General features: G+C 53.1%; 2 protein-coding genes and 1 pseudogene across 2 annotated transcripts in view; 2 read left to right on the top strand and 1 right to left on the bottom strand.

Annotated features, from left to right (window-relative positions):
* Positions 1 to 27779, bottom strand: part of LOC132320358 (dynactin subunit 2-like) — a 197292-nt gene that overhangs the window by 159498 nt on the left and 10015 nt on the right. The window lies entirely within an intron of this gene.
* Positions 1472 to 12299, top strand: LOC132320388 (electroneutral sodium bicarbonate exchanger 1-like; annotated as a pseudogene).
* On the top strand, positions 14712 to 27225 carry LOC132320320 (electroneutral sodium bicarbonate exchanger 1-like; the record flags this gene model as incomplete). The annotated part of the gene is made up of 22 exons (XM_059832593.1): positions 14712 to 14795; positions 16306 to 16387; positions 17666 to 17801; positions 18017 to 18177; positions 18282 to 18470; positions 18639 to 18727; positions 18860 to 19017; positions 19387 to 19474; positions 19980 to 20126; positions 20304 to 20395; positions 20903 to 21077; positions 21214 to 21347; positions 21965 to 22210; positions 22313 to 22418; positions 22772 to 22933; positions 23618 to 23731; positions 24080 to 24241; positions 24832 to 25083; positions 25723 to 25791; positions 26339 to 26512; positions 26612 to 26749; positions 27193 to 27225. Coding segments are annotated over exons 1-22 (2991 nt in total), but the record flags the coding sequence as incomplete, so codon positions are not given.

The raw sequence follows: 27779 nt of genomic DNA, 5'->3' as shown, positions 1-27779 counted from the left end.
CCCCAAGGCTTTGCACCTCACTCGTATTTTGGCAGCTTGTGCTTTTAAATACACCCAAACGCTGCTTATGCCTTTTGGCCCAGCAGGATGCGGCATTTACACCCCTTTTCTCTATTCCGGCTAGTTTTTGCTCAAAGCAGAGCTGGTTTCTCGCCATCCACTAAGTTTTCCAAGCGGGAAGAGTCCTGGGGTGCGTGGCTTTAAATAACTGCCTGGATACGCATCACCGATTGTGATGCCATAAACGGTCACTTGTTGTGTCTCTGGAGTTGGTGCACACTGGGTGCCACTGAGCTCCTCTCGGTGAGAGCTGTCCAGGTGTCCCGGGGGACTCTGGCCCCCTGATTGATCTGGAGGTTCAATTATCCCCGCAAACCGGTGACCGACATGAGGATGAACCAGAACGGGGCTTACAAAATGACACTTCTGGAAGAGTTACAGGTAGCACAGCCGAAGGGCTGAGCATCCCCCAAACAGGGGGAAAACTCTCCCCGAAATCCCATTGGCATTTCCCTGGAGGGCAGAAGGATGGGCAGGGGGAGATGCTTTGCACTGGGGAGGGCTGCCAGGGGCAGGTTTAACGTCCCTGGTCGCAGCACGGAGGCAAAACGGTGTCTAAGAGAGAAGGAGACTTGCCGGCAGGACGCAAGGGAGCTCTAGACGCCCAGCCCCAACTTTTACCTTCTTCTCATTGCTAAACAGAGGCATGACGAGGAGGCACTGATTGACCAGGGGAGAAGGAGCAACGGTGCCAAGATTCACTATGAGAAGGAGGAGTTGGAAGGTGAGTCTCTGCTGAGATGCTGGTAGAGGGGCCACCAGCCCAGCGCCTTTTCCCGTTGCACACAGTCCCTACAACGTCCCTCACTCGGTGTGACATCATGTGCAGCAAAACGTGCCATGCTTCTTAATAAAGCAGCACAGTTATTTTCACGTGTTTTAATATTACGGCTTTTCAACAGAGGGAAAAAGCCCCCGCGGAGGTCACGGTGTGAGCTTTAGCCATGGGGCTGGATAATTCACGGCTTGTTTACTCGCAGAGGCTGCTCCTGGCTTGGAGAGGTCTGGAGAATAATTGGACAGCTGCAGGCGCGAGGCTGTGCTTTTCTTCTTTTCTTCTGGAGTTCCTTATCATGGGACTGATTGGATCTTCTCTTGTCGCCTTGTGCCATACAAAGATTTTAAAAAGAATTCCCTTCTGTCACTGCTTAATGAGCAAGGCTGAGTGTTGGCCAGCCCAAGCTGGAATTTGAGAAGAGGTTGGATGCTTTCAGGGCACTTTTGGGGGAGCCATCACTTGTTGCTCTGTTGTTGCAAAGTTTGAGTAAAACAGGCTTGGAAAAAAGGAGAGGTCTGTGACATTCAGGGATCCAGTGAAAACAAAATTGGTGTTTCCTCCTGGGATGGCTGCACTGATTTAACCGTGGCATCTGTGTCATCCATCTCCCCAATATCGTGAGCGATGCAAATGCTGCTTTTTTGCAGGCCACCGGACCCTGTACGCCGGCGTGCAGATGCCGCTGGTGGGGCAATGCCACCGGCATCACCGACCCCACAAGCAGAAGCATTGGGAACAGGAGGAGGACTGTGCCCCGACGGAGCGGGGCTACCACTGTAAGTCCCGCCACCATGTTCACTAAACTCCTTGGGGCTACATGGGCGCTGGGGTCTTCTGCAAGCAGGTCCATGTGGCTAGTTTGAGTGACTTGCTGTTCTTCCGAGGGAAAGTGGCATTATTTAACAAGACCCTCTTTTTCAAAACTTTCATCATTTTTTTTTGAGGTAGTTAAATGTATAATGGATTTAGGCTCGTCTTCCTCAGCGGGATGCCTGCTTTAAAAATGGAAATGTGGGGAAGGAAAGCTGGCCATCCTTGTGCAGGGGTGGAATAGATGCTTCTCCTTCTCCGTGGCTCTGTGCAAGCCCCAACAGAGCCAGGGGAGAGGGGCCGGCCCAATATTTGTGGCTGAACTGGTGCTGATCTGATGCCCGCTTTGCACGTGAGCATGATGGGCCATATTCGAGCGTGGTAACGGGACGGGTCTCTGTGTTCTGCCCCCAGGCACCCCGTCCCAGCGGGTGCAGTTCATCCTCAGGACCAAGGAGGACGAGCAGCATGTCCCTCACGCCTTGTTCACCGAGCTGGATGAGATCTGCGTGAAAGAGGGCGAAGATGCCGAGTGGAAGGAAACGGCAAGGTAAATCCCTGCTGCTGGCTGCGGTGGGAGAGGAGTTCCTGTGCGCCGGCAGAGCCCGCGGGCTCTGTTTTCCACTCCTCAGGACGCGAAGCTTTTGCAGCTGCAGGTGCCGATGGGAGGAGCCGTCTCCCCTTGCTACCTGTAGCTCTGTTAAAGGGGTTGGAGAGCTGGGGCTGTTTCCTTGCAATGGGGCTGACCACACCTGATGTCCGCAGGTGGCTGAAGTTTGAGGAGGATGTGGAAGACGGCGGCGAGCGCTGGAGCAAGCCCTATGTGGCCACGCTGTCCTTGCACAGCCTCTTTGAGCTGAGGAGCTGCATCATCAATGGCACGGTGCTGCTGGACATTAGTGCCAACAGCATCGAAGAGATCGCAGGTACTGTGGGTGCCGCGTCCCTCCGGGAACGGCCGAGCTTGGCTCGCCGCTGTGCCCTTCCTTCCTAGATCAAACCCTGCCTCATTTTCCTGTGCCATGCCCAGATCTGATCGTGGGCCAGCAAGAACAGCTCACGGAGTTTGACGAGCGCACGCGGGCAAAAATTCAAGAAGTTCTTTTGAAGAAGCACCACCATCAGAACGAGAAGAAAAGAAACAGCCTTCTCCCCATCGTCCGCTCGTTTACTGATGTGAGCAAGAAGCGGTTGGACCTGCACCTCCTCGACAAGCCAGGTGAGGGTTCCTGCAGGGCTTTGGCACCCGGTGAAGGTTTCTGCAGGGCTTTGGCAGCAGATGAGGGTTTCTGCAGGGCTTTGGCCCCATTAGGTTTGTCCTAGCAAAGGAGAAGCATCCCAATTGCTCCTTGTCCGTCTTTCTGAGTGTCTTTCTTTTTTCTACCAGCTCAAACACTTACCCCTCATCCTTCTCCCACCACTGTGGAAGCTAAAAATGGGGTGAACCATGAGACCAGCACAGCGGATTTAAGCAAGGTGAGACACTCATAGCTTTCTTAGGCCTTCAGGGCCGAATTTGCTGTTGCAACCTTGGCTGCAGAGGGAGCTGCAGGGTGCTGTGGGCTTTGCTTTTGGGGTAATTGCCTGAAAATGGCTTGTCGTGCCCAGGCGGAGCTGCACTTCATGAAGAAAATTCCCAGCGGGGCTGAAGCGTCCAACGTGCTCGTAGGAGAGCTGGATTTCCTTCGCCAGCCCATCGTGGCATTTGTCCGCCTGACCCCGGCTGTCCTCCTCTCGGGCATGACGGAAGTTCCCATCCCAACAAGGTCTGAACGAGAAGCACAAAGTTTTTATTTCAACCCCCCCCAACAAAACATCAGATGGCATGCATCAGTTTGGCATCCCAAGGGAACAAGGCCAGCGGGAGCCAGCACGTTTCTGCCAGCCACGTCTCCTTGCCTTCATTTCCCCCTTCCCTGCTGTAGCTTTTAAACCCATTGGCCAACGTGAATGAGAGTTGGCCCCAAAATGAAATTTGCGATGGGTTTTGATGAATTTCCAATTCATCACCGGAGTCGGTGAGCCTCCGTGTCCCCTCTCGAGCCGTGCTCTGGGCTGGGAGCTGCCAGGGATTTCCTTGGGTGCTCTTTGAGCCATGACACGTTCGTCTCTCTCCTTTTGTTTGTCTTGCCCAGGTTCCTGTTTGTTTTGCTTGGACCAGAAGGAAAAGCCCATCAGTACCATGAGATCGGCAGGTCCATGGCTACTATCATGACGGATGAGGTGCGACGTGAGAAGGGATATCTCTGGGTCATTTTTGGCTTTCTTCACCTCTCCCTGTCTCTGTAGTAGTGAGCAAGAGCGTTTGCTGTCCCCGCTGCCGGCAGCTCTCCAAATAGCCCACCCTTCGTTCGCACCCCAAAGCAAACACGCACGTTTGCATCCCCCCACATCCTGGAGGCTGAAATCCCACCCGGGGTGCATCCTGCACCTCGTCCTTCTCCCCGGGGTCCCCAGCACGCTGTCCCCAGTGGTGGCATTGCCAGGGCCAGTAAAACTTGTCCTCTTTAAGCAACAGGCTGCGGTGTGCCATGGGGGATGGGGGGCCTCGTGGAGGAGAGGATTACAAGGAACACGATGGACAGATTTTTCCTTTTGGGGGAATACTTCCTGCCATTGCCAGCAGGAAATTTGGGGGAAATTATCTTGCGTTTAGCCAAGTGCTTATTGCACTGCTTAGGGCATGCGAGATGGGTTGTCCTCTGAGCAGGTTGTCTCCTACGGGCAGGTTTTCCATGACGTCGCCTATAAAGCCAAGAACCGGGCTGACCTCGTGGCCGGCATCGATGAGTTTCTGGATCAGGTCACGGTCTTGCCGCCTGGAGAGTGGGATCCATCGATCCGAATCGAGCCCCCGAAAAACGTCCCTTCGCAGGTGGGTGCTGCGGTGGAGGGAGGTGCGAGGGGGACGGGCAGGACAGCAGGCAGCTGGGGATGCTGTTCAGGGGTCCAGATTCACAAGGTCCCTGTTTGACACAGTCACATGGCCAGACCAGAAGCAAAACAAGCCAGTGGTTACAAATAGCTGTCTTTCTTATTTCCATTTGAACAGGAAAAAAGGAAGATGCCAGGAGCTCTCGATGACAGTGCTTCTGACAGTGAGCCGGAGAAGCACAGCGGTCCTGAACTGGAGCGGACGGGAAGGTGCGAGCTTTGATAGTTTGGGGTGTTTTTTTCTGCTTGCCTCCCAAATCTGAGCATGCACCTTGCCTTTGAGCAGGTTTTTGGGGTTTTTTGGTTCAGTGAAGGGGCTCCACATGCCCATCTGGGTCCCTGGGCTGGGCAGGTGGGAGATGTGGGCAGCTGGGCTCAGCCACAGCATCATTGCACACAGGTCTTCTTGATTTGGGGTGGAAGCAGATGTGCAAATACCTCCAGGTAGAGCTCTGCTGCTTCTCAGAGCAAGGGAGTGTTGCAATAAGAGGGGATGGGCTCTCAGGTTAGGTCTTGTTTTTTCTTTTTTCTTCTTTTTATTTTTGTTGTTGGAGGGCATTTTGGCGTGCCTCAGTTTCTAGTGGGTGTAAAAAGGGAGAAGGAGACGGCTTCTTTTCAGCACTGAAAATTACTCCATGCTTGTGATTGCCCTTCTGCAGCCAAGAAAAGTCCATGTGGTCTTGCAGGAGAACAGTCTCTATTTTGTCCTTCTTCCAGGCTCTTTGGAGGTTTGATCCTGGATGTGAAGCGAAAAGCCCCGTGGTTCTGGAGCGACTTTCGGGATGGTCTGAGGCTGCAGTGTCTGGCGTCCTTCCTCTTCCTCTACTGTGCCTGCATGTCCCCTGTCATCACCTTCGGGGGACTGCTGGGGGAGGCGACCGATGGCCACATAGTGAGCAGCTCTCTCTGTTGGGTGGCACGGGGGAGGATAAAACTCATGCAAAAGTCCTTGCTGCAGTGAGTTTGCTCTGGGTTTTTTTTCCCCCTAATGCTTTCTGTACTCACTGCTGCCTCTCTTCCCCGGACAGAGTGCCATGGAGTCGCTGCTGGGCGCCTCCATGACCGGCGTGGTGTTTTCCCTCTTTGCTGGCCAACCTCTCACCATCCTCGGCAGCACCGGACCCGTGCTCGTCTTTGAGAAGATCCTCTACAAATTCTGCAAGTAAGGCTGGTTGCTGCGGCCGGGTGCTGTGAGAGCCTTCAGAAGGCAGCGGGGATGGAGAAAAGATGTTTGTCTTTCATTTCTCTCAGCGGCAGTTGTTCGATTGAAGTTGTCTTGTGTGTCACAGATGCTGCACGCTGCTGCTTTAGTACGTGATGGTGCGAGAGCCCTGGCTCTCTGAAGGACGGATGGGGTCATTTGGGGGTTTTAGGCTTAAAGCGAAGCAGCTGGAGGAGGAGAAACCACAAGGATGTGGATGCCCAAGATGGGCTGCACAAGGAAGAGGAGACAAATCACTCTGGTTTGGGAATGGGGGAAGATTTGCTTCCCTCTGAGTACAAAAAAAGGCACTTTTTAGCCTGATTGTTGCTGGAAGTGGAAATACAGTTTGCTCAAGTAGCCAAATAGTCTACTGCTGAAATGTTGTGAGTTTGGATGATTTCATTGAAAAAGTAGGAGTTTTTCATGTGAAATGGGTATTTTCCATGACAGTCCTTCTGCTGTGATGACTTCGATGTGAGATGAACCACCCTTATTGCAATTTAAATTTATCATTAAGCCCCAGCTTGGAGCCTCTTGCTGGCCTTTCCACCCTTGGTTTTATTTTGGTTTCCCAGGGAGTACACGCTCTCCTATCTCTCTCTGCGGGCATGCATCGGGCTGTGGACCGCCTTCTTCTGCATCGTGCTGGTGGCCACCGACGCCAGCTCTTTGGTGTGCTACATCACCCGCTTCACCGAAGAAGCCTTCGCCTCCCTCATCTGCCTCATCTTCATCTACGAGGCTCTAGAGAAGCTGAGTCACCTGCGGGAGACCTACCCTGTGCACATGCACAGCCAGCTCGACTTCCTCACCATCGACTAGTGGGTTTTTTCCTCCTAAAACGCCCCTGCCCCTTGGCAGGAGCTCAGGGCTGCACCTGCATCGCCTCTCCCTTACCCGTGTCTTGGCTTCTCTCCTCCCAGCTGTAAGTGTGAGGCACCGACGCATCCCAGCAATGAAACCCTGCGTTTCTGGGAGAGCAACAAGATCAACGTGTCTGGCATCGCCTGGGAAAACCTCACGGTGACCGTAAGTGCCCCGAGCCACTGCTTCCTCGTGCCGCGGCCACGGGGCCCAGGGGCATTCGCGTGGTGCACAAGTCGGAGCCCTTCAGGTGGTGATGGGCTTCCAGCTGTGCTAGTGCTGCTCTGAAAAGTCATTGCTTAAATCTAATGGGTGGTTTTAACCCGCTTGGTCCTGGGAAGGAGCGTCCACCTTGTCCAGTCCACCTTGTGCCCAACATCGTGGGTAATAACTGTCCGCCTCCTCAACGCGGTGGCAGGACAATATTTCTGACCGGCAGCAGAAATAACCCCCTCGTTATGCGAGGTTTCCTTGCCGCACGTGCACTGCCTTTGTGTCCTGATGCTCTGTTTCTCCAGGAATGTCGGTATTTGCACGGAGAGTTTCAAGGACCTGCCTGTGGACCCAATGGCCCCTACACGCCTGACGTCCTCTTCTGGTGCTGCATCCTCTTCTTCTCCACCTTTGTGCTGTCGAGCTTACTGAAGAAGTTTAAGATCAGCCGATACTTCCCAACCAGAGTAGGTAGAAGACGGTGGCCAGCAGCAGTCTCCACGCTCATTTCCCAAAATGGCTTTCCTGGAGCACTAAGCAGTATTTGCCACCACTCGGTCGAGCTGGGAAACGTTGACCTTGAAGGCCAAGCTCTCCATCAGCGTGGACGTCCCTCACTCATTTCCATGAGCGCAAAAGGATCGTAGCATTTCCCACCTGCCTGGCGACCTGTCCTGGAGCCATCTCTTGCTCAGGCAGTGGGAAATCAGGTCTTCCACAGTTACTTTTTTTCACCTTCTGTGCATTATGTGCTCAAGGGGAAGGCTGATTCAGCTGAGGAGCTGCCATAGCAAACGACACTATTTCTTCCTTTTGAGGAGCAAATGATGCCTCAGTGCCTTATTCCCGTTTTAGCTGTGAGCGTGGCTGTCGTGGCAGACATCTGCTTCCTTATTTTGTAATTTTATTTTTTTTTTTAAGGTTTCAATTAAGACAACCCTTTTCCACCTAATTAAACATTTTGTATTGCCTGGCACCAGATCTCACAGGCACAAACACAGCAACGGTATCTAACCAAGGGATTTGGCTGCATGTCCTCAGCATGGAGGGGTTTTGTTAACCGGTCTTAATGGCGTTGACGTCCCTCACTTTTCCATGTCATGTTGTGGCCCCCTTTGCGACGCCCCCTTCAGCTCTGGTTTCTTGCCCCAGGTACGGTCCACAGTAAGCGACTTTGCTGTTTTCCTCACCATCGTCGTCATGGTGCTCATGGACTTCATGATTGGGATCCCATCACCGAAGCTCCACGTCCCCCATATGTTCAAGGTAACGGGGTGTTTTGGCAGGGAGCTGGTTTCAGCCCTTGGGGATGCCACAAGGTGATGCCGGGGCAGGACAGGGCTGAGTCCGGAGGAGATGCTGGTGGTGCGACCATCTCCTCTTCTGCCTCCAAGCGCATCGTTTCCTTCGGGAAAGGAGAAGACAGCCCCAAAACTAGACACCTCCAGGAGAAGTATCTGTAGGTGCTTGCAAAGAGGGCAGCGGCAGTGCTGAACCCCAGGGTGACGTGAAGCCAGGGCTGGGAGGTGCTCTGACATGGGAATGGAGGGGAAAAGCAAAGCCAGTGAGGTGGCTGGGCTGGGAGATGATGCTGATGTGTGTGCTTTGTTGCAGCCTACCAGAGACGACCGCGGGTGGTTCATCAACCCCGTAGGACCCAACCCTTGGTGGACGGTGTTGGCTGCGCTCATCCCAGCTCTGCTCTGCACCATCTTGATCTTCATGGACCAGCAGATCACTGCTGTTATTGTGAACAGGAAGGAGCACAGGCTGAAGGTAAGGGGCTGCAAGAGATGAGCCCATCCCCAACCCACTCCGGGCTGCAGGCACGGGGAGAAGCTCCTATTCCAAATGCTTTGGGAAGGCATTGGTTTGGGAAAACGTCAGGCTGCGTGGCAGGATGCTCTCCTGCATTAATGATGACACAGGGAGCAAACGACAGGGAGTTCAGATGAGCAGCCTTTCAGAGGAGCAAATTAATCTTGGAGCAATAGAGAAGCGTGGTTTTGTTTTAAAATGTCAGCAGTGGATGGGGGATCGAATTGTGTTGACGCGCTGCCAGGGATAACTCAGAGTCACATCCTACTTGCAAGTGGTGGAAATTTCTTTATGAAGGAAAAAACCCGGTCTTTTTTTTTCTTTTGAGAAGTAGCTATCGCACAACCAAATCCACTTTGTCTGAACTCCTGCCACCTTTTCATGCAAGGGGCTTGCACAAAGAGCAGATACCTCCTTATTTGTTTCCGAGGCGTGTTTTAAATTCTCAAGAAGTTGACTTGCGCTCTAGCGGGGTTTGAGCCTGACTTGCGACGTTGTCCTTGCTCTTGTGCTGTGGGACGCTCATCTCCTTGTTTTGCTTCCCGCAGAAAGGATGTGGGTACCACCTGGACCTTTTCATGGTGGCCGTGATGCTCGGGGTGTGCTCCGTGATGGGGCTGCCCTGGTTTGTGGCTGCCACCGTCCTGTCCATCACCCACGTGAATAGCCTCAAAGTCGAGTCTGAGTGCGCAGCTCCAGGAGAACAACCCAAGTTTCTGGGGATACGAGAGCAGAGAGTCACTGGCTCCATGATCTTTGTGCTCATGGGCTGCTCTGTCTTCTTCACTTCTGTGTTAAAGGTAAGAGGAAAATGCAAAACACCCAACAGCCACGAGCTTTTTGGAGGTTACCCAAAACCAGTCCCCTCTCTCCAGGCCCGAGCAGCTGTGGAGTGGAGGAGGAGGTGATCCCAAACCTTGGGGCTTGACCCACAGTGGGAAGCAGCCTCCTCGCTTATGCTTTCCAGCCGTTCAGCACGTTATCGATGGCAATTTGCTCCCCCAAATGCCTCAGCACAGCCGTTCCAGTAGCTAAACACACTGAAATCATGTCCATGGGCTTCCTTGCGTGTTCCTCCCACAAGATAATCTCCTCGCTAGGCTAAAAGGAGGCACGTCGCTTTTGCTTGTTGCTACAAGAATAAGGAGAAAGGTTTTTCTACCGTCACAGAACGTGGCATATGGTAGCATGGTCGCCTGTTTTCCTCCAACCTTTCTGGAAGATAGGATTCTGCTGATGAAAGATAACTCCAACGTTCAGCCTAAAGCAGAGCGTTAGCTCACTTGCAGGCACAAAAGCTCTGCTGGTTAAAATCCGACACGTCTCTAACCCTGTGGAAACTGGAAAGCTGTAGGCAATTTGAGGCAGTGCCTGTAGAAGAGAGTGGTACTACTGAAAATGCAATTTAAAAAAATAAATGATTGCATTCTTTCTTTCAGTTTATACCAATGCCTGTGCTTTACGGCGTCTTTCTCTACATGGGCGTGTCGTCGCTCGGAGAAATTCAGGTACGGACTTTTTTACAGCGTGCAGCATGTCCGCTGCCTGGTATTTCATCTCCGTAGAAGCAGGAAAAAAGCAGCGGCATGGGAAAAAAACCTCTCAGAAAGCAAGCAATGAAAATATTTTGTGTACGAAAAAGATTGGAGGAGGCACAGGAGGTCTATAGGGCTGGGAGGACCGGGCAAGTTGAGCGCTCCCTGTTTAAACACAGGTTAGGGCAGGCCAGTGTTTGGTTAGGTGAAAATGGGGGAGTTGAGTGCACAGGGAAGGCAATTTCTACCACTGGTGGAAATCCTTGCTGGGGGATTCAGTGGGCCAAGACAAGCTAATCATAGAATAACGTGGCATAATTGCACGTGGGTGGGCAGCTCTCACGGGCAAGCTGGTTTCTAGCTGGAGCGAAGGGAAAATGGGTGCTGCTCCCAGGAGGAGCATAGTGGGATCCACGGTTTCTCATGGCAAGCGAGATCCTGAAAACTCCCTCCACGTCTCAAGAGGGCCAGAAGCTTTCCGCAGTCCCAAGGTGGCAACTTTTCCACTTTGATTTTGCAGTTCTTCGATCGCTTGAAGCTGTTTTGGATGCCGGCGAAACACCAGCCGGATTTCATCTACCTGCGGCACGTCCCCTTGCGAAAGGTGCACTTCTTCACCGTGATCCAGCTGATCTGCCTCGTCCTGCTCTGGGCCATCAAGGTGTCCCGTGCCGCCATCGTCTTTCCCATGATGGTAAGAGGCGGTGCCGCTCGGCAGAGGGATGTTTGCCGCGTTGGAGTGAGATGTAGCACCACCTCTGGCCTCACCTCATCTTCCCTCTTATTCGTGCAGGTTTTGGCTCTTGTATTTGTCCGGAAAGCCATGGATTTCTGCTTCTCAAAGCGAGAGCTCAGCTTCCTGGATGACCTTATGCCAGAGAGCAAGAAGAAGAAGTTGGACGGTGCCAAAAACGAAGCCAATGAAGAAGAGGTAACGCTTGCTGGGCGCTCGGGGCTGGAAATCTCCCTCGGGCTGTGAGATTGCCTGTTTCTAGCACAGCTTGTCTTTACATGTTGGGGCAAGATCAGAACTCAAGGGAAACAGATACTAATAGCCTGGATCCCACATCTTAACCTTTTTTTTCCCTGAATGAGCAGTGAGCTTAACACTTGAATAGAGGTATAATTTTTTAAATGAGTCATTTATAATAACAGATGATGATGATGATGATGGAAAGATTGGCTCGTAACAGTGTTTTTAACCCCCCCCCCCAAAAAAAATTCAGAGTGAAAGGTCTTTACCCTGCTGCGCTAATAGCTAAAGGTGCCACGAGTCAGAAGGAGAGGGCAGCATGCAATGTTTTTGCTGGGTGTTCAGTTTATTTCCACTTGGATCCAAGACAGAGAACTTGATTTGTCCCTTTTTTCTGTCAGGAGTCCCCGAAAATGATGGAAGCTGCTGCTGCTGCCGGTTCAGTTCTGCTGAAACTGGGCAAGACCAGCAACTTGGATATCCCAAAGCAAAGCAGGGACAGGTAAAGCCCCACCAAGTGCCAGGACCCCCGGCAAGATTAGTTGGAAGGTGTTTGGCACAATTTTTTCCACTTGCATCTTTCTTGAGCGTCCCATAGAAAGCAGCAGTCAGCTTGGTGGGAAAATCACATCTACGGGCAGGGCTGCAGGAGGGGATCGCAGGGCTCTGCCTCCAAGCAGAGTGGCTGCACAACTCCCATCTGACCCCAAAAAGTTGCATCCTCAGTGACTTTAGGGTAGCTGGAGATCCTCATACGTAAAAACGAGGAGTTGCAGGCATGATCTGTACCAGCAGTGGCTTAGAGCCCACTCCAGGGCTAAACGCCCGCAAGAGCCTTTGCACAGAGCTGTAGCTCTGCAGTTCTCAGGCTTGCCTCGCAAAACTCCTCATCCAGCAAAACCTCCCGTGCTTATGCTGAGCTTGGATTCTCGGGGCGCCGCTGTTCCTCTTGCTGATGCTAACGCACTTGGTGGCATCAGTTCCCATAGTCACGGATTGCTCTGTAAAATATTTATTGCAGGACTGATCCTTGCGAGATTAATATCTCAGAGGAAGTGTTGAAAACGAGCGTGTGGAAGGCTCTCACTATGAACACAGAAACAGTCTGAATCCGGGGAGGAAAGAGGTAAAGGATTGCATGTGAACGTGACCGTGCTCCTCTGCAAGCGACGGCGCATGCCTACAGTTTTCCCGTGCTTCGGCAGGCAGTACCGAGCAAACGGCCCGTCCCTGGGAACAGGCAGCGAGGACCGTGGCATGCAAACCAGCTCGTCACTGCCAGGGTGGTCCCACGAACAGGGTTGAACCAGCAGCAGCCGGCAGGTCTTCCACTGATGGTGCTCTCCCTCTTTTTGTCTTTTTTCCCCCCAGTTTTGCTATTTAGGAGCCTCGGCTTTGAAGGGGAGGAGTGAGAACATGACTCAGGGACGTGCCAACGCAGAGACGGGGAGATACCGCTGTTTTCCAGTTGGAGGATTCCCATTAAAGCCATGTCGATGTTTTCAGTTCTCCTTGGTGTGCTTCAGGCATTCGGTATCTCTAGACCAGCAAACTGAGGTGTACGTGCCAGTCAATGGGAGTTCGGTGTCGTGAAGTTCCCGTGTGTACGTGCGTGTGGTGGTGTGGGTTTGTAGTGGTAGAGGGACTGCTGCCGCTTTATCATTCAGTGCTGTTTTCCTTCCTTTTACCTCCCTGGCACTCTGTAGTTTTTTCTTCTCCCCTGTCCTTGCAAAGTCTCTTCTCTCCCAGGGTGGGATGAGCCGGGAGGAAAGCGGCAAGATGCCTTTTCCTTCTCCCTTCCCCTGCCGCTATGCAGGAAGAAGCTGTGAAGCAGAGATGGCTCTCGTGCTCTCTTGAGGTTTTGGGGCGGGGGGTCGTTGGGCTGTGGTGTCACCTCAGGCAGATGCGGTCGAGTCGGCTGGCCGTGGAGCCTGGGAGGAGAGGACAAGCCAGAAGAAAAGGTCCCCTTGCAGCCCTGCATCTTGCTGTGGGCTCAGCACGTGCTCCAGGCTCTCGGCATCTGCAACTGGTGCCTTGTGCCCAGCTGGGACGGGTGCACGAGCCCTCCTGCCATCGGCTTGTCCCATCCTCTGCGGGAGCCTGTTCGTGCATGAAGCCAACCCCAAATGCCAAGGGCAAGTTGTTGCTCCTTGCAAACGGGGGGGGAAAAGAAACTACAGAATTGCTCTGTAAGGAAGAAAGGGGTACATCCCCAAGCAGGGCCAAAATCAGACGGCTTTTACGGGATGGGGTTTTGCAAGCTGTAGGTTGACTTTTGCCAGCGTGGCATGGTGACTGTCGGAGGGGACAGCTGCTGTCCTGCAGCGCCGCGGGAGCGGTTCCTGAGAAAAGGGAGGCGGAAGCAGCTGAAGGAGTTGAAGCCTTAGGCCGCAAGAGCTGAGCAGCTCCGGGTATTCCAAAGTATTTTTCCAACTGTGTCCCCGCCTGGCCAGGGAAGTCAGTGGAGGAGGTGGTGCGTCTGGCTCCCTCTGTATAGTGTGGTGGAGGTGAGGAAAGGATTAAGGAAGAGAGAGGTCAGAGGAAGGAGGAGGGGAGTGTGTGTGGGGCTGTGCTGAGGGTGGGGTTTGGAGTAAGTGGAGGGAGAGGCTGGGGAAGAGCCCCAGGCCGGAGCTGGAAGCCAAGGGAAGGTGATGTCCCTCTGGGAGAATTAAGGGCTCGGCCTCGGGGTTGGACCTGGGGATGGGGTGCTGGGTGGTACAGGTATAATTGGGGGTCATGAGTGGGGGTAGGGGTCCCTCTCCGGAGGCAGCCAGCTCGAGCTGTCACCCGAGAACTCCTCAAAGAGGGATGGGAAACCTTCCCTGGGACTCTGCCTTCTCAGCGGGATCCCAGGGTCGGCCCCTGTTAGGGTGGCCGGCGTGGGTAAATCCCTAAGAGTGGTGAAGGTGCCTTCCGAGTGCCGCTTGGTGTTGGAGGCGAAGCTTTGGGTGCTTTGGGATTCGTACGACTGCCATCTGCTCAGGAGGGAAGGATGGGGGGAGAAAAGGTGGTTTAATGCACGTGGTGGCATCTGGCAGCCTCCCTGCAGGAGGTGGCCAGGGCAGGGGCTGTGTCCTGCAAAGTACTTCACTGTGTGGAGCATCCTCCAGAAAAGCCGTAATAAATCCATAGAAATAATTTTCGGTTTCAGGGGGTCTGCCAAGCCCGGCCAGGCTTGTTCCTGACATCAGGTATATGCACTATCCCGTTCCATATCATTTGCCCGACGTCTTGCTCGGCTGCGGTGGGTTCGTGCCTCCGCCCTGGTCCCTGCTTGCTGCTCCTGGGAGGGAGCGTGGTGCTGCCCCGAGGTTTTGCTCAACCTCCTCCAGCTCCAGGATGGAGAGCTGATGTTGAGGTTCACGGCAGAAGGTCCCCAAAGGCTTTTCCTGCCACGCAGCCACCAGCGTGGAGTGGGGCTCAGCACCGTGCCCGAAGCATGGCCCCCTCCTGACTCTGCCCCGCCACGTCCCCGTGCAGCCCGTCTCTGGGCTGAGACAGCCGAGAAATCCTAGGGGGGACATGGCAATGTCCCTGCGTGGGCTGGTAGAGAGCCAGAAGGGAGCTCGTCTGGACAAATACAGAAGAACGAGGCACATTGTAATAGTGAGGCTGCCCAATCGTCACCCTTTATTTGCTGAAAACCAGACTGCTGGGTGCCTGTCAGCAAGCACTCATTACTCTGGTTTGATTTCTTCAGAGATTGGTAGTACAGAAGGGAGGAAAAGGCACTCACCTTCTGCAAAGAGAACCGTTCCCCGAAAAGCCGGACCTTCCTCCTTTGCTCCAGTGATTTCCGATTTCAGTTTTACAAGCAATTACTGCTTTCAGCCTCCCAACAAAAGCAGCTTCGAAGCAGCCAACCGGAGCTTTGTGCTTAGGAAATAGTGCTAAGCGGAACAACTCTGGCTGCTCCAAAACTCCAAAGTGAGCGATGCAAAGCTCGGCATCCCCTTGCCCAGCCCAGTTTTGACAATATGATGTTTTGCAGGCACCTGTCAGCAGCGGAGAAGGACGGAGAGGGAAGGCAAAGCGTTTGCAAGTGCTGGTGCCCATGCTGGGATGGGATAAACTGCTTTCCGGAGGCTTCTCCCCTTCCTGCTCCATCCCATCCCAAGGCCACAGGTCCGCAACCCCACAGCTCTACGAAACCCTTAACTCCTCCAGCAATTTCCTCAACAAAATAAGCGCTCCGAGTCCATTTGAGTGGCCTAACCGGGACCGAGTGAGTTCTGAGGGGGGCCCTTTCCTTCGGTGGCATCTCCGTGCAAGGCTTGCCGCGATTTCAAGGATGCTGCAACAGAAGGGCGATGGGACGCTGAGAGCATCTTGCCGCAGAGCCGGAGGTGCTCACTTGTCCTGTTTCCTCCTATGTTTCCTCCTAATGTGTATTTTGCCCCGTAAGGCGTATTTTCCCCAAGGCTTTGCACCTCACTCGTATTTTGGCAGCTTGTGCTTTTAAATACACCCAAACGCTGCTTATGCCTTTTGGCCCAGCAGGATGCGGCATTTACACCCCTTTTCTCTATTCCGGCTAGTTTTTGCTCAAAGCAGAGCTGGTTTCTCGCCATCCACTAAGTTTTCCAAGCGGGAAGAGTCCTGGGGTGCGTGGCTTTAAATAACTGCCTGGATACGCATCACCGATTGTGATGCCATAAACGGTCACTTGTTGTGTCTCTGGAGTTGGTGCACACTGGGTGCCACTGAGCTCCTCTCGGTGAGAGCTGTCCAGGTGTCCCGGGGGACTCTGGCCCCCTGATTGATCTGGAGGTTCAATTATCCCCGCAAACCGGTGACCGACATGAGGATGAACCAGAACGGGGCTTACAAAATGACACTTCTGGAAGAGTTACAGGTAGCACAGCCGAAGGGCTGAGCATCCCCCAAACAGGGGGAAAACTCTCCCCGAAATCCCATTGGCATTTCCCTGGAGGGCAGAAGGATGGGCAGGGGGAGATGCTTTGCACTGGGGAGGGCTGCCAGGGGCAGGTTTAACGTCCCTGGTCGCAGCACGGAGGCAAAACGGTGTCTAAGAGAGAAGGATACTTGCCGGCAGGACGCAAGGGAGCTCTAGACGCCCAGCCCCAACTTTTACCTTCTTCTCATTGCTAAACAGAGGCATGACGAGGAGGCACTGATTGACCAGGGGAGAAGGAGCAACGGTGCCAAGATTCACTATGAGAAGGAGGAGTTGGAAGGTGAGTCTCTGCTGAGATGCTGGTAGAGGGGCCACCAGCCCAGCGCCTTTTCCCGTTGCACAAAGTCCCTACAACGTCCCTCACTCGGTGTGACATCATGTGCAGCAAAACGTGCCATGCTTCTTAATAAAGCAGCACAGTTATTTTCACGTGTTTTAATATTACGGCTTTTCAACAGAGGGGAAAAGCCCCCGCGGAGGTCACGGTGTGAGCTTTAGCCATGGGGCTGGATAATTCACGGCTTGTTTACTCGCAGAGGCTGCTCCTGGCTTGGAGAGGTCTGGAGAATAATTGGACAGCTGCAGGCGCGAGGCTGTGCTTTTCTTCTTTTCTTCTGGAGTTCCTTATCATGGGACTGATTGGATCTTCTCTTGTCGCCTTGTGCCATACAAAGATTTTAAAAAGAATTCCCTTCTGTCACTGCTTAATGAGCAAGGCTGAGTGTTGGCCAGCCCAAGCTGGAATTTGAGAAGAGGTTGGATGCTTTCAGGGCACTTTTGGGGGAGCCATCACTTGTTGCTCTGTTGTTGCAAAGTTTGAGTAAAACAGGCTTGGAAAAAAGGAGAGGTCTGTGACATTCAGGGATCCAGTGAAAACAAAATTGGTGTTTCCTCCTGGGATGGCTGCACTGATTTAACCGTGGCATCTGTGTCATCCATCTCCCCAATATCGTGAGCGATGCAAATGCTGCTTTTTTGCAGGCCACCGGACCCTGTACGCCGGCGTGCAGATGCCGCTGGTGGGGCAATGCCACCGGCATCACCGACCCCACAAGCAGAAGCATTGGGAACAGGAGGAGGACTGTGCCCCGACGGAGCGGGGCTACCACTGTAAGTCCCGCCACCACGTTCACTAAACTCCTTGGGGCTACATGGGCGCTGGGGTCTTCTGCAAGCAGGTCCATGTGGCTAGTTTGAGTGACTTGCTGTTCTTCCGAGGGAAAGTGGCATTATTTAACAAGACCCTCTTTTTCAAAACTTTCATCATTTTTTTTTGAGGTAGTTAAATGTATAATGGATTTAGGCTCGTCTTCCTCAGCGGGATGCCTGCTTTAAAAATGGAAATGTGGGGAAGGAAAGCTGGCCATCCTTGTGCAGGGGTGGAATAGATGCTTCTCCTTCTCCGTGGCTCTGTGCAAGCCCCAACAGAGCCAGGGGAGAGGGGCCGGCCCAATATTTGTGGCTGAACTGGTGCTGATCTGATGCCCGCTTTGCACGTGAGCATGATGGGCCATATTCGAGCGTGGTAACGGGACGGGTCTCTGTGTTCTGCCCCCAGGCACCCCGTCCCAGCGGGTGCAGTTCATCCTCAGGACCAAGGAGGACGAGCAGCATGTCCCTCACGCCTTGTTCACCGAGCTGGATGAGATCTGCGTGAAAGAGGGCGAAGATGCCGAGTGGAAGGAAACGGCAAGGTAAATCCCTGCTGCTGGCTGCGGTGGGAGAGGAGTTCCTGTGCGCCGGCAGAGCCCGCGGGCTCTGTTTTCCACTCCTCAGGACGCGAAGCTTTTGCAGCTGCAGGTGCCGATGGGAGGAGCCGTCTCCCCTTGCTACCTGTAGCTCTGTTAAAGGGGTTGGAGAGCTGGGGCTGTTTCCTTGCAATGGGGCTGACCACACCTGATGTCCGCAGGTGGCTGAAGTTTGAGGAGGATGTGGAAGACGGCGGCGAGCGCTGGAGCAAGCCCTATGTGGCCACGCTGTCCTTGCACAGCCTCTTTGAGCTGAGGAGCTGCATCATCAATGGCACGGTGCTGCTGGACATTAGTGCCAACAGCATCGAAGAGATCGCAGGTACTGTGGGTGCCGCGTCCCTCCGGGAACGGCCGAGCTTGGCTCGCCGCTGTGCCCTTCCTTCCTAGATCAAACCCTGCCTCATTTTCCTGTGCCATGCCCAGATCTGATCGTGGGCCAGCAAGAACAGCTCACGGAGTTTGACGAGCGCACGCGGGCAAAAATTCAAGAAGTTCTTTTGAAGAAGCACCACCATCAGAACGAGAAGAAAAGAAACAGCCTTCTCCCCATCGTCCGCTCGTTTACTGATGTGAGCAAGAAGCGGTTGGACCTGCACCTCCTCGACAAGCCAGGTGAGGGTTCCTGCAGGGCTTTGGCACCCGGTGAAGGTTTCTGCAGGGCTTTGGCAGCAGATGAGGGTTTCTGCAGGGCTTTGGCCCCATTAGGTTTGTCCTAGCAAAGGAGAAGCATCCCAATTGCTCCTTGTCCGTCTTTCTGAGTGTCTTTCTTTTTTCTACCAGCTCAAACACTTACCCCTCATCCTTCTCCCACCACTGTGGAAGCTAAAAATGGGGTGAACCATGAGACCAGCACAGCGGATTTAAGCAAGGTGAGACACTCATAGCTTTCTTAGGCCTTCAGGGCCGAATTTGCTGTTGCAACCTTGGCTGCAGAGGGAGCTGCAGGGTGCTGTGGGCTTTGCTTTTGGGGTAATTGCCTGAAAATGGCTTGTCGTGCCCAGGCGGAGCTGCACTTCATGAAGAAAATTCCCAGCGGGGCTGAAGCGTCCAACGTGCTCGTAGGAGAGCTGGATTTCCTTCGCCAGCCCATCGTGGCATTTGTCCGCCTGACCCCGGCTGTCCTCCTCTCGGGCATGACGGAAGTTCCCATCCCAACAAGGTCTGAACGAGAAGCACAAAGTTTTTATTTCAACCCCCCCCAACAAAACATCAGATGGCATGCATCAGTTTGGCATCCCAAGGGAACAAGGCCAGCGGGAGCCAGCACGTTTCTGCCAGCCACGTCTCCTTGCCTTCATTTCCCCCTTCCCTGCTGTAGCTTTTAAACCCATTGGCCAACGTGAATGAGAGTTGGCCCCAAAATGAAATTTGCGATGGGTTTTGATGAATTTCCAATTCATCACCGGAGTCGGTGAGCCTCCGTGTCCCCTCTCGAGCCGTGCTCTGGGCTGGGAGCTGCCAGGGATTTCCTTGGGTGCTCTTTGAGCCATGACACGTTCGTCTCTCTCCTTTTGTTTGTCTTGCCCAGGTTCCTGTTTGTTTTGCTTGGACCAGAAGGAAAAGCCCATCAGTACCATGAGATCGGCAGGTCCATGGCTACTATCATGACGGATGAGGTGCGACGTGAGAAGGGATATCTCTGGGTCATTTTTGGCTTTCTTCACCTCTCCCTGTCTCTGTAGTAGTGAGCAAGAGCGTTTGCTGTCCCCGCTGCCGGCAGCTCTCCAAATAGCCCACCCTTCGTTCGCACCCCAAAGCAAACACGCACGTTTGCATCCCCCCACATCCTGGAGGCTGAAATCCCACCCGGGGTGCATCCTGCACCTCGTCCTTCTCCCCGGGGTCCCCAGCACGCTGTCCCCAGTGGTGGCATTGCCAGGGCCAGTAAAACTTGTCCTCTTTAAGCAACAGGCTGCGGTGTGCCATGGGGGATGGGGGGCCTCGTGGAGGAGAGGATTACAAGGAACACGATGGACAGATTTTTCCTTTTGGGGGAATACTTCCTGCCATTGCCAGCAGGAAATTTGGGGGAAATTATCTTGCGTTTAGCCAAGTGCTTATTGCACTGCTTAGGGCATGCGAGATGGGTTGTCCTCTGAGCAGGTTGTCTCCTACGGGCAGGTTTTCCATGACGTCGCCTATAAAGCCAAGAACCGGGCTGACCTCGTGGCCGGCATCGATGAGTTTCTGGATCAGGTCACGGTCTTGCCGCCTGGAGAGTGGGATCCATCGATCCGAATCGAGCCCCCGAAAAACGTCCCTTCGCAGGTGGGTGCTGCGGTGGAGGGAGGTGCGAGGGGGACGGGCAGGACGGCAGGCAGCTAGGGATGCTGTTCAGGGCTCCAGATTCACCAGGTCCCTGTTTGACACAGTCACATGGCCAGACCAGAAGCAAAACAAGCCAGTAGTTACAAATAGCTGTCTTTCTTATTTCCATTTGAACAGGAAAAAAGGAAGATGCCAGGAGCTCTCGATGACAGTGCTTCTGACAGTGAGCCGGAGAAGCACAGCGGTCCTGAACTGGAGCAGACGGGAAGGTGCAAGCTTTGATAGTTTGGGGTGTTTTTTTCTGCTTGCCTCCCAAATCTGAGCATGCACCTTGCCTTTGAGCAGGTTTTTGGGGTTTTTTGGTTCAGTGAAGGGGCTCCACATGCCCATCTGGGTCCCTGGGCTGGGCAGGTGGGAGATGTGGGCAGCTGGGCTCAGCCACAGCATCATTGCACACAGGTCTTCTTGATTTGGGGTGGAAGCAGATGTGCAAATACCTCCAGGTAGAGCTCTGCTGCTTCTCAGAGCAAGGGAGTGTTGCAATAAGAGGGGATGGGCTCTCAGGTTAGGTCTTGTTTTTTCTTTTTTCTTCTTTTTATTTTTGTTGTTGGAGGGCATTTTGGCGTGCCTCAGTTTCTAGTGGGTGTAAAAAGGGAGAAGGAGACGGCTTCTTTTCAGCACTGAAAATTACTCCATGCTTGTGATTGCCCTTCTGCAGCCAAGAAAAGTCCATGTGGTCTTGCAGGAGAACAGTCTCTATTTTGTCCTTCTTCCAGGCTCTTTGGAGGTTTGATCCTGGATGTGAAGCGAAAAGCCCCGTGGTTCTGGAGCGACTTTCGGGATGGTCTGAGGCTGCAGTGTCTGGCGTCCTTCCTCTTCCTCTACTGTGCCTGCATGTCCCCTGTCATCACCTTTGGGGGACTGCTGGGGGAGGCGACCGATGGCCACATAGTGAGCAGCTCTCTCTGTTGGGTGGCACGGGGGAGGATAAAACTCATGCAAAAGTCCTTGCTGCAGTGAGTTTGCTCTGGGTTTTTTTTCCCCCTAATGCTTTCTGTACTCACTGCTGCCTCTCTTCCCCGGACAGAGTGCCATGGAGTCGCTGCTGGGCGCCTCCATGACCGGCGTGGTGTTTTCCCTCTTTGCTGGCCAACCTCTCACCATCCTCGGCAGCACCGGACCCGTGCTCGTCTTTGAGAAGATCCTCTACAAATTCTGCAAGTAAGGCTGGTTGCTGCGGCCGGGTGCTGTGAGAGCCTTCAGAAGGCAGCGGGGATGGAGAAAAGATGTTTGTCTTTCATTTCTCTCAGCGGCAGTTGTTCGATTGAAGTTGTCTTGTGTGTCACAGATGCTGCACGCTGCTGCTTTAGTACGTGATGGTGCGAGAGCCCTGGCTCTCTGAAGGATGGATGGGGTCATTTGGGGGTTTTAGGCTTAAAGCGAAGCAGCTGGAGGAGGAGAAACCACAAGGATGTGGATGCCCAAGATGGGCTGCACAAGGAAGAGGAGACAAATCACTCTGGTTTGGGAATGGGGGAAGATTTGCTTCCCTCTGAGTACAAAACAAGGCACTTTTTAGCCTGATTGTTGCTGGAAGTGGAAATACAGTTTGCTCAAGTAGCCAAATAGTCTACTGCTGAAATGTTGTGAGTTTGGATGATTTCATTGAAAAAGTAGGAGTTTTTCATGTGAAATGGGTATTTTCCATGACAGTCCTTCTGCTGTGATGACTTCGATGTGAGATGAACCACCCTTATTGCAATTTAAATTTATCATTAAGCCCCAGCTTGGAGCCTCTTGCTGGCCTTTCCACCCTTGGTTTTATTTTGGTTTCCCAGGGAGTACACGCTCTCCTATCTCTCTCTGCGGGCATGCATCGGGCTGTGGACCGCCTTCTTCTGCATCGTGCTGGTGGCCACCGACGCCAGCTCTTTGGTGTGCTACATCACCCACTTCACCGAAGAAGCCTTCGCCTCCCTCATCTGCCTCATCTTCATCTACGAGGCTCTAGAGAAGCTGAGTCACCTGCGGGAGACCTACCCTGTGCACATGCACAGCCAGCTCGACTTCCTCACCATCGACTAGTGGGTTTTTTCCTCCTAAAATGCCCCTGCCCCTTGGCAGGAGCTCAGGGCTGCACCTGCATCGCCTCTCCCTTACCCGTGTCTTGGCTTCTCTCCTCCCAGCTGTAAGTGTGAGGCACCGACGCATCCCAGCAATGAAACCCTGCGTTTCTGGGAGAGCAACAAGATCAACGTGTCTGGCATCGCCTGGGAAAACCTCACGGTGACCGTAAGTGCCCCGAGCCACTGCTTCCTCGTGCCGCGGCCACGGGGCCCAGGGGCATTCGCGTGGTGCACAAGTCGGAGCCCTTCAGGTGGTGATGGGCTTCCAGCTGTGCTAGTGCTGCTCTGAAAAGTCATTGCTTAAATCTAATGGGTGGTTTTAACCCGCTTGGTCCTGGGAAGGAGCGTCCACCTTGTCCAGTCCACCTTGTGCCCAACATCGTGGGTAATAACTGTCCGCCTCCTCAACGCGGTGGCAGGACAATATTTCTGACCGGCAGCAGAAATAACCCCCTCGTTATGCAAGGTTTCCTTGCCGCACGTGCACTGCCTTTGTGTCCTGATGCTCTGTTTCTCCAGGAATGTCGGTATTTGCACGGAGAGTTTCAAGGACCTGCCTGTGGACCCAATGGCCCCTACACGCCTGACGTCCTCTTCTGGTGCTGCATCCTCTTCTTCTCCACCTTTGTGCTGTCGAGCTTACTGAAGAAGTTTAAGACCAGCCGATACTTCCCAACCAGAGTAGGTAGAAGACGGTGGCCAGCAGCAGTCTCCACGCTCATTTCCCAAAATGGCTTTCCTGGAGCACTAAGCAGTATTTGCCACCACTCGGTCGAGCTGGGAAACGTTGACCTTGAAGGCCAAGCTCTCCATCAGCGTGGACGTCCCTCACTCATTTCCATGAGTGCAAAAGGATCGTAGCATTTCCCACCTGCCTGGCGACCTGTCCTGGAGCCATCTCTTGCTCAGGCAGTGGGAAATCAGGTCTTCCACAGTTACTTTTTTTCACCTTCTGTGCATTATGTGCTCAAGGGGAAGGCTGATTCAGCTGAGGAGCTGCCATAGCAAACGACACTATTTCTTCCTTTTGAGGAACAAATGATGCCTCAGTGCCTTATTCCCGTTTTAGCTGTGAGCGTGGCTGTCGTGGCAGACATCTGCTTCCTTCTTTTGTAATTTTATTTTTTTTTTAAGGTTTCAATTAAGACAACCCTTTTCCACCTAATTAAACATTTTGTATTGCCTGGCACCAGATCTCACAGGCACAAACACAGCAACGGTATCTAACCAAGGGATTTGGCTGCATGTCCTCAGCATGGAGGGGTTTTGTTAACCGGTCTTAATGGTGTTGACGTCCCTCACTTTTCCATGTCATGTTGTGGCCCCCTTTGCGACGCCCCCTTCAGCTCTGGTTTCTTGCCCCAGGTACGGTCCACAGTAAGCGACTTTGCTGTTTTCCTCACCATCGTCGTCATGGTGCTCATGGACTTCATGATTGGGATCCCATCACCGAAGCTCCACGTCCCCCATATGTTCAAGGTAACGGGGTGTTTTGGCAGGGAGCTGGTTTCAGCCCTTGGGGATGCCACAAGGTGATGCCGGGGCAGGACAGGGCTGAGTCCGGAGGAGATGCTGGTGGTGCGACCATCTCCTCTTCTGCCTCCAAGCGCATTGTTTCCTTCGGGAAAGGAGAAGACAGCCCCAAAACTAGATACCTCCAGGAGAAGTATCTGTAGGTGCTTGCAAAGAGGGCAGCGGCAGTGCTGAACCCCAGGGTGACGTGAAGCCAGGGCTGGGAGGTGCTCTGACATGGGAATGGAGGGGAAAAGCAAAGCCAGTGAGGTGGCTGGGCTGGGAGATGATGCTGATGTGTGTGCTTTGTTGCAGCCTACCAGAGACGACCGCGGGTGCTTCATCAACCCCGTAGGACCCAACCCTTGGTGGACGGTGTTGGCTGCGCTCATCCCAGCTCTGCTCTGCACCATCTTGATCTTCATGGACCAGCAGATCACTGCTGTTATTGTGAACAGGAAGGAGCACAGGCTGAAGGTAAGGGGCTGCAAGAGATGAGCCCATCCCCAACCCACTCCGGGCTGCAGGCACGGGGAGAAGCTCCTATTCCAAATGCTTTGGGAAGGCATTGGTTTGGGAAAACGTCAGGTTGCGTGGCAGGATGCTCTCCTGCATTAATGATGACACAGGGAGCAAACGACAGGGAGTGCAGATGAGCAGCCTTTCAGAGGAGCAAATTAATCTTGGAGCAATAGAGAAGCGTGGTTTTGTTTTAAAACGTCAGCAGTGGATGGGGGATCGAATTGTGTTGACGCGCTGCCAGGGATAACTCAGAGTCACATCCTACTTGCAAGTGGTGGAAATTTCTTTATGAAGGAAAAAACCCGGTCTTTTTTTTTCTTTTGAGAAGTAGCTATCGCACAACCAAATCCACTTTGTCTGAACTCCTGCCACCTTTTCATGCAAGGGGCTTGCACAAAGAGCAGATACCTCCTTATTTGTTTCCGAGGCGTGTTTTAAATTCTCAAGAAGTTGACTTGCGCTCTAGCGGGGTTTGAGCCTGACTTGCGACGTTGTCCTTGCTCTTGTGCTGTGGGACGCTCATCTCCTTGTTTTGCTTCCCGCAGAAAGGATGTGGGTACCACCTGGACCTTTTCATGGTGGCCGTGATGCTCGGGGTGTGCTCCGTGATGGGGCTGCCCTGGTTTGTGGCTGCCACCGTCCTGTCCATCACCCACGTGAATAGCCTCAAAGTCGAGTCTGAGTGCGCAGCTCCAGGAGAACAACCCAAGTTTCTGGGGATACGAGAGCAGAGAGTCACTGGCTCCATGATCTTTGTGCTCATGGGCTGCTCTGTCTTCTTCACTTCTGTGTTAAAGGTAAGAGGAAAATGCAAAACACCCAACAGCCACGAGCTTTTTGGAGGTTACCCAAAACCAGTCCCCTCTCTCCAGGCCCGAGCAGCTGTGGAGTGGAGGAGGAGGTGATCCCAAACCTTGGGGCTTGACCCACAGTGGGAAGCAGCCTCCTCGCTTATGCTTTCCAGCCGTTCAGCACGTTATCGATGGCAATTTGCTCCCCCAAATGCCTCAGCACAGCCGTTCCAGTAGCTAAACACACTGAAATCATGTCCATGGGCTTCCTTGCGTGTTCCTCCCACAAGATAATCTCCTCGCTAGGCTAAAAGGAGGCACGTCGCTTTTGCTTGTTGCTACAAGAATAAGGAGAAAGGTTTTTCTACCGTCACAGAACGTGGCATATGGTAGCATGGTCGCCTGTTTTCCTCCAACCTTTCTGGAAGATAGGATTCTGCTGATGAAAGATAACTCCAACGTTCAGCCTAAAGCAGAGCGTTAGCTCACTTGCAGGCACAAAAGCTCTGCTGGTTAAAATCCGACACGTCTCTAACCCTGTGGAAACTGGAAAGCTGTAGGCAATTTGAGGCAGTGCCTGTAGAAGAGAGTGGTACTACTGAAAATGCAATTTAAAAAAATAAATGATTGCATTCTTTCTTTCAGTTTATACCAATGCCTGTGCTTTACGGCGTCTTTCTCTACATGGGCGTGTCGTCGCTCGGAGAAATTCAGGTACGGACTTTTTTACAGCGTGCAGCATGTCCGCTGCCTGGTATTTCATCTCCGTAGAAGCAGAAAAAAAGCAGTGGCATGGGAAAAAAACCTCTCGGAAAGCAAGCAATGAAAATATTTTGTGTACGAAAAAGATTGGAGGAGGCACAGGAGGTCTATAGGGCTGGGAGGACCGGGCAAGTTGAGCGCTCCCTGTTTAAACACAGGTTAGGGCAGGCCAGTGTTTGGTTAGGTGAAAATGGGGGAGTTGAGTGCACAGGGAAGGCAATTTCTACCACTGGTGGAAATCCTTGCTGGGGGATTCAGTGGGCCAAGACAAGCTAATCATAGAATAACGTGGCATAATTGCACTTGGGTGGGCAGCTCTCACGGGCAAGCTGGTTTCTAGCTGGAGCGAAGGGAAAATGGGTGCTGCTCCCAGGAGGAGCATAGTGGGATCCACGGTTTCTCATGGCGAGCAAGATCCTGAAAACTCCCTCCACGTCTCAAGAGGGCCAGAAGCTTTCCGCAGTCCCAAGGTGGCAACTTTTCCACTTTGATTTTGCAGTTCTTCGATCGCTTGAAGCTGTTTTGGATGCCGGTGAAACACCAGCCAGATTTCATCTACCTGCGGCACGTCCCCTTGCGAAAGGTGCACTTCTTCACCGTGATCCAGCTGATCTGCCTCGTCCTGCTCTGGGCCATCAAGGTGTCCCGTGCCGCCATCGTCTTTCCCATGATGGTAAGAGGCGGTGCCGCTCGGCAGAGGGATGTTTGCCGCGTTGGAGTGAGATGTAGCACCACCTCTGGCCTCACCGCATCTTCCCTCTATTTCGTGCAGGTTTTGGCTCTTGTATTTGTCCGGAAAGCCATGGATTTCTGCTTCTCGAAGCGAGAGCTCAGCTTCCTGGATGACCTTATGCCAGAGAGCAAGAAGAAGAAGTTGGACGGTGCCAAAAACGAAGCCAATGAAGAAGAGGTAACGCTTGCTGGGCGCTCGGGGCTGGACATCTCCCTCGGGCTGTGAGATTGCCTGTTTCTAGCACAGCTTGTCTTTACATGTTGGGGCAAGATCAGAACTCAAAAGAAACAGATCCTAATAGCCTGGATCCCACATCTTAACCTTTTTTTTCCCTGAATGAGCAGTGAGCTTAACACTTGAATAGAGGTATAATTTTTTAAATGAGTCATTTATAATAACAGATGATGATGATGATGATGGAAAGATTGGCTCGTAACAGTGTTTTTAACCCCCCCCCCCAAAAAAAATTCAGAGTGAAAGGTCTTTACCCTGCTGCGCTAATAGCTAAAGGTGCCACGAGTCAGAAGGAGAGGGCAGCATGCAATGTTTTTGCTGGGTGTTCAGTTTATTTCCACTTGGATCCAAGACAGAGAACTTGATTTGTCCCTTTTTTCTGTCAGGAGTCCCCGAAAATGATGGAAGCTGCTGCTGCTGCCGGTTCAGTTCTGCTGAAACTGGGCAAGACCAGCAACTTGGATATCCCAAAGCAAAGCAGGGACAGGTAAAGCCCCACCAAGTGCCAGGACCCCCGGCAAGATTAGTTGGAAGGTGTTTGGCACAATTTTTTCCACTTGCATCTTTCTTGAGCGTCCCATAGAAAGCAGCAGTCAGCTTGGTGGGAAAATCACATCTACGGGCAGGGCTGCAGGAGGGGATCGCAGGGCTCTGCCTCCAAGCAGAGTGGCTGCACAACTCCCATCTGACCCCAAAAAGTCGCATCCTCAGTGACTTTAGGGTAGCTGGAGATCCTCATACGTAAAAACGAGGAGTTGCAGGCATGATCTGTACCAGCAGTGGCTTAGGAGCCCACTCCAGGGCTAAACGCCTGCAAGAGCCTTTGCACGGAGCGGTAGCTCTGCAGCTCTCAGGCTTGCCTCGCAAAACTCCTCATCCAGCAAAACCTGCTGTGCTTATGCTGAGCTTGGATTCTCGGGGTCCCGCTGTTCCTCTTGCTGATGCTAACGCACTTGGTGGCATCAGTTCCCGT

This window comes from Gavia stellata, chromosome 35 (genome assembly GCF_030936135.1).
Source record: "Gavia stellata isolate bGavSte3 chromosome 35, bGavSte3.hap2, whole genome shotgun sequence".
Taxonomy (NCBI): domain Eukaryota; kingdom Metazoa; phylum Chordata; class Aves; order Gaviiformes; family Gaviidae; genus Gavia; species Gavia stellata.
This window is presented reverse-complemented; position numbering and strand designations above follow the sequence as displayed.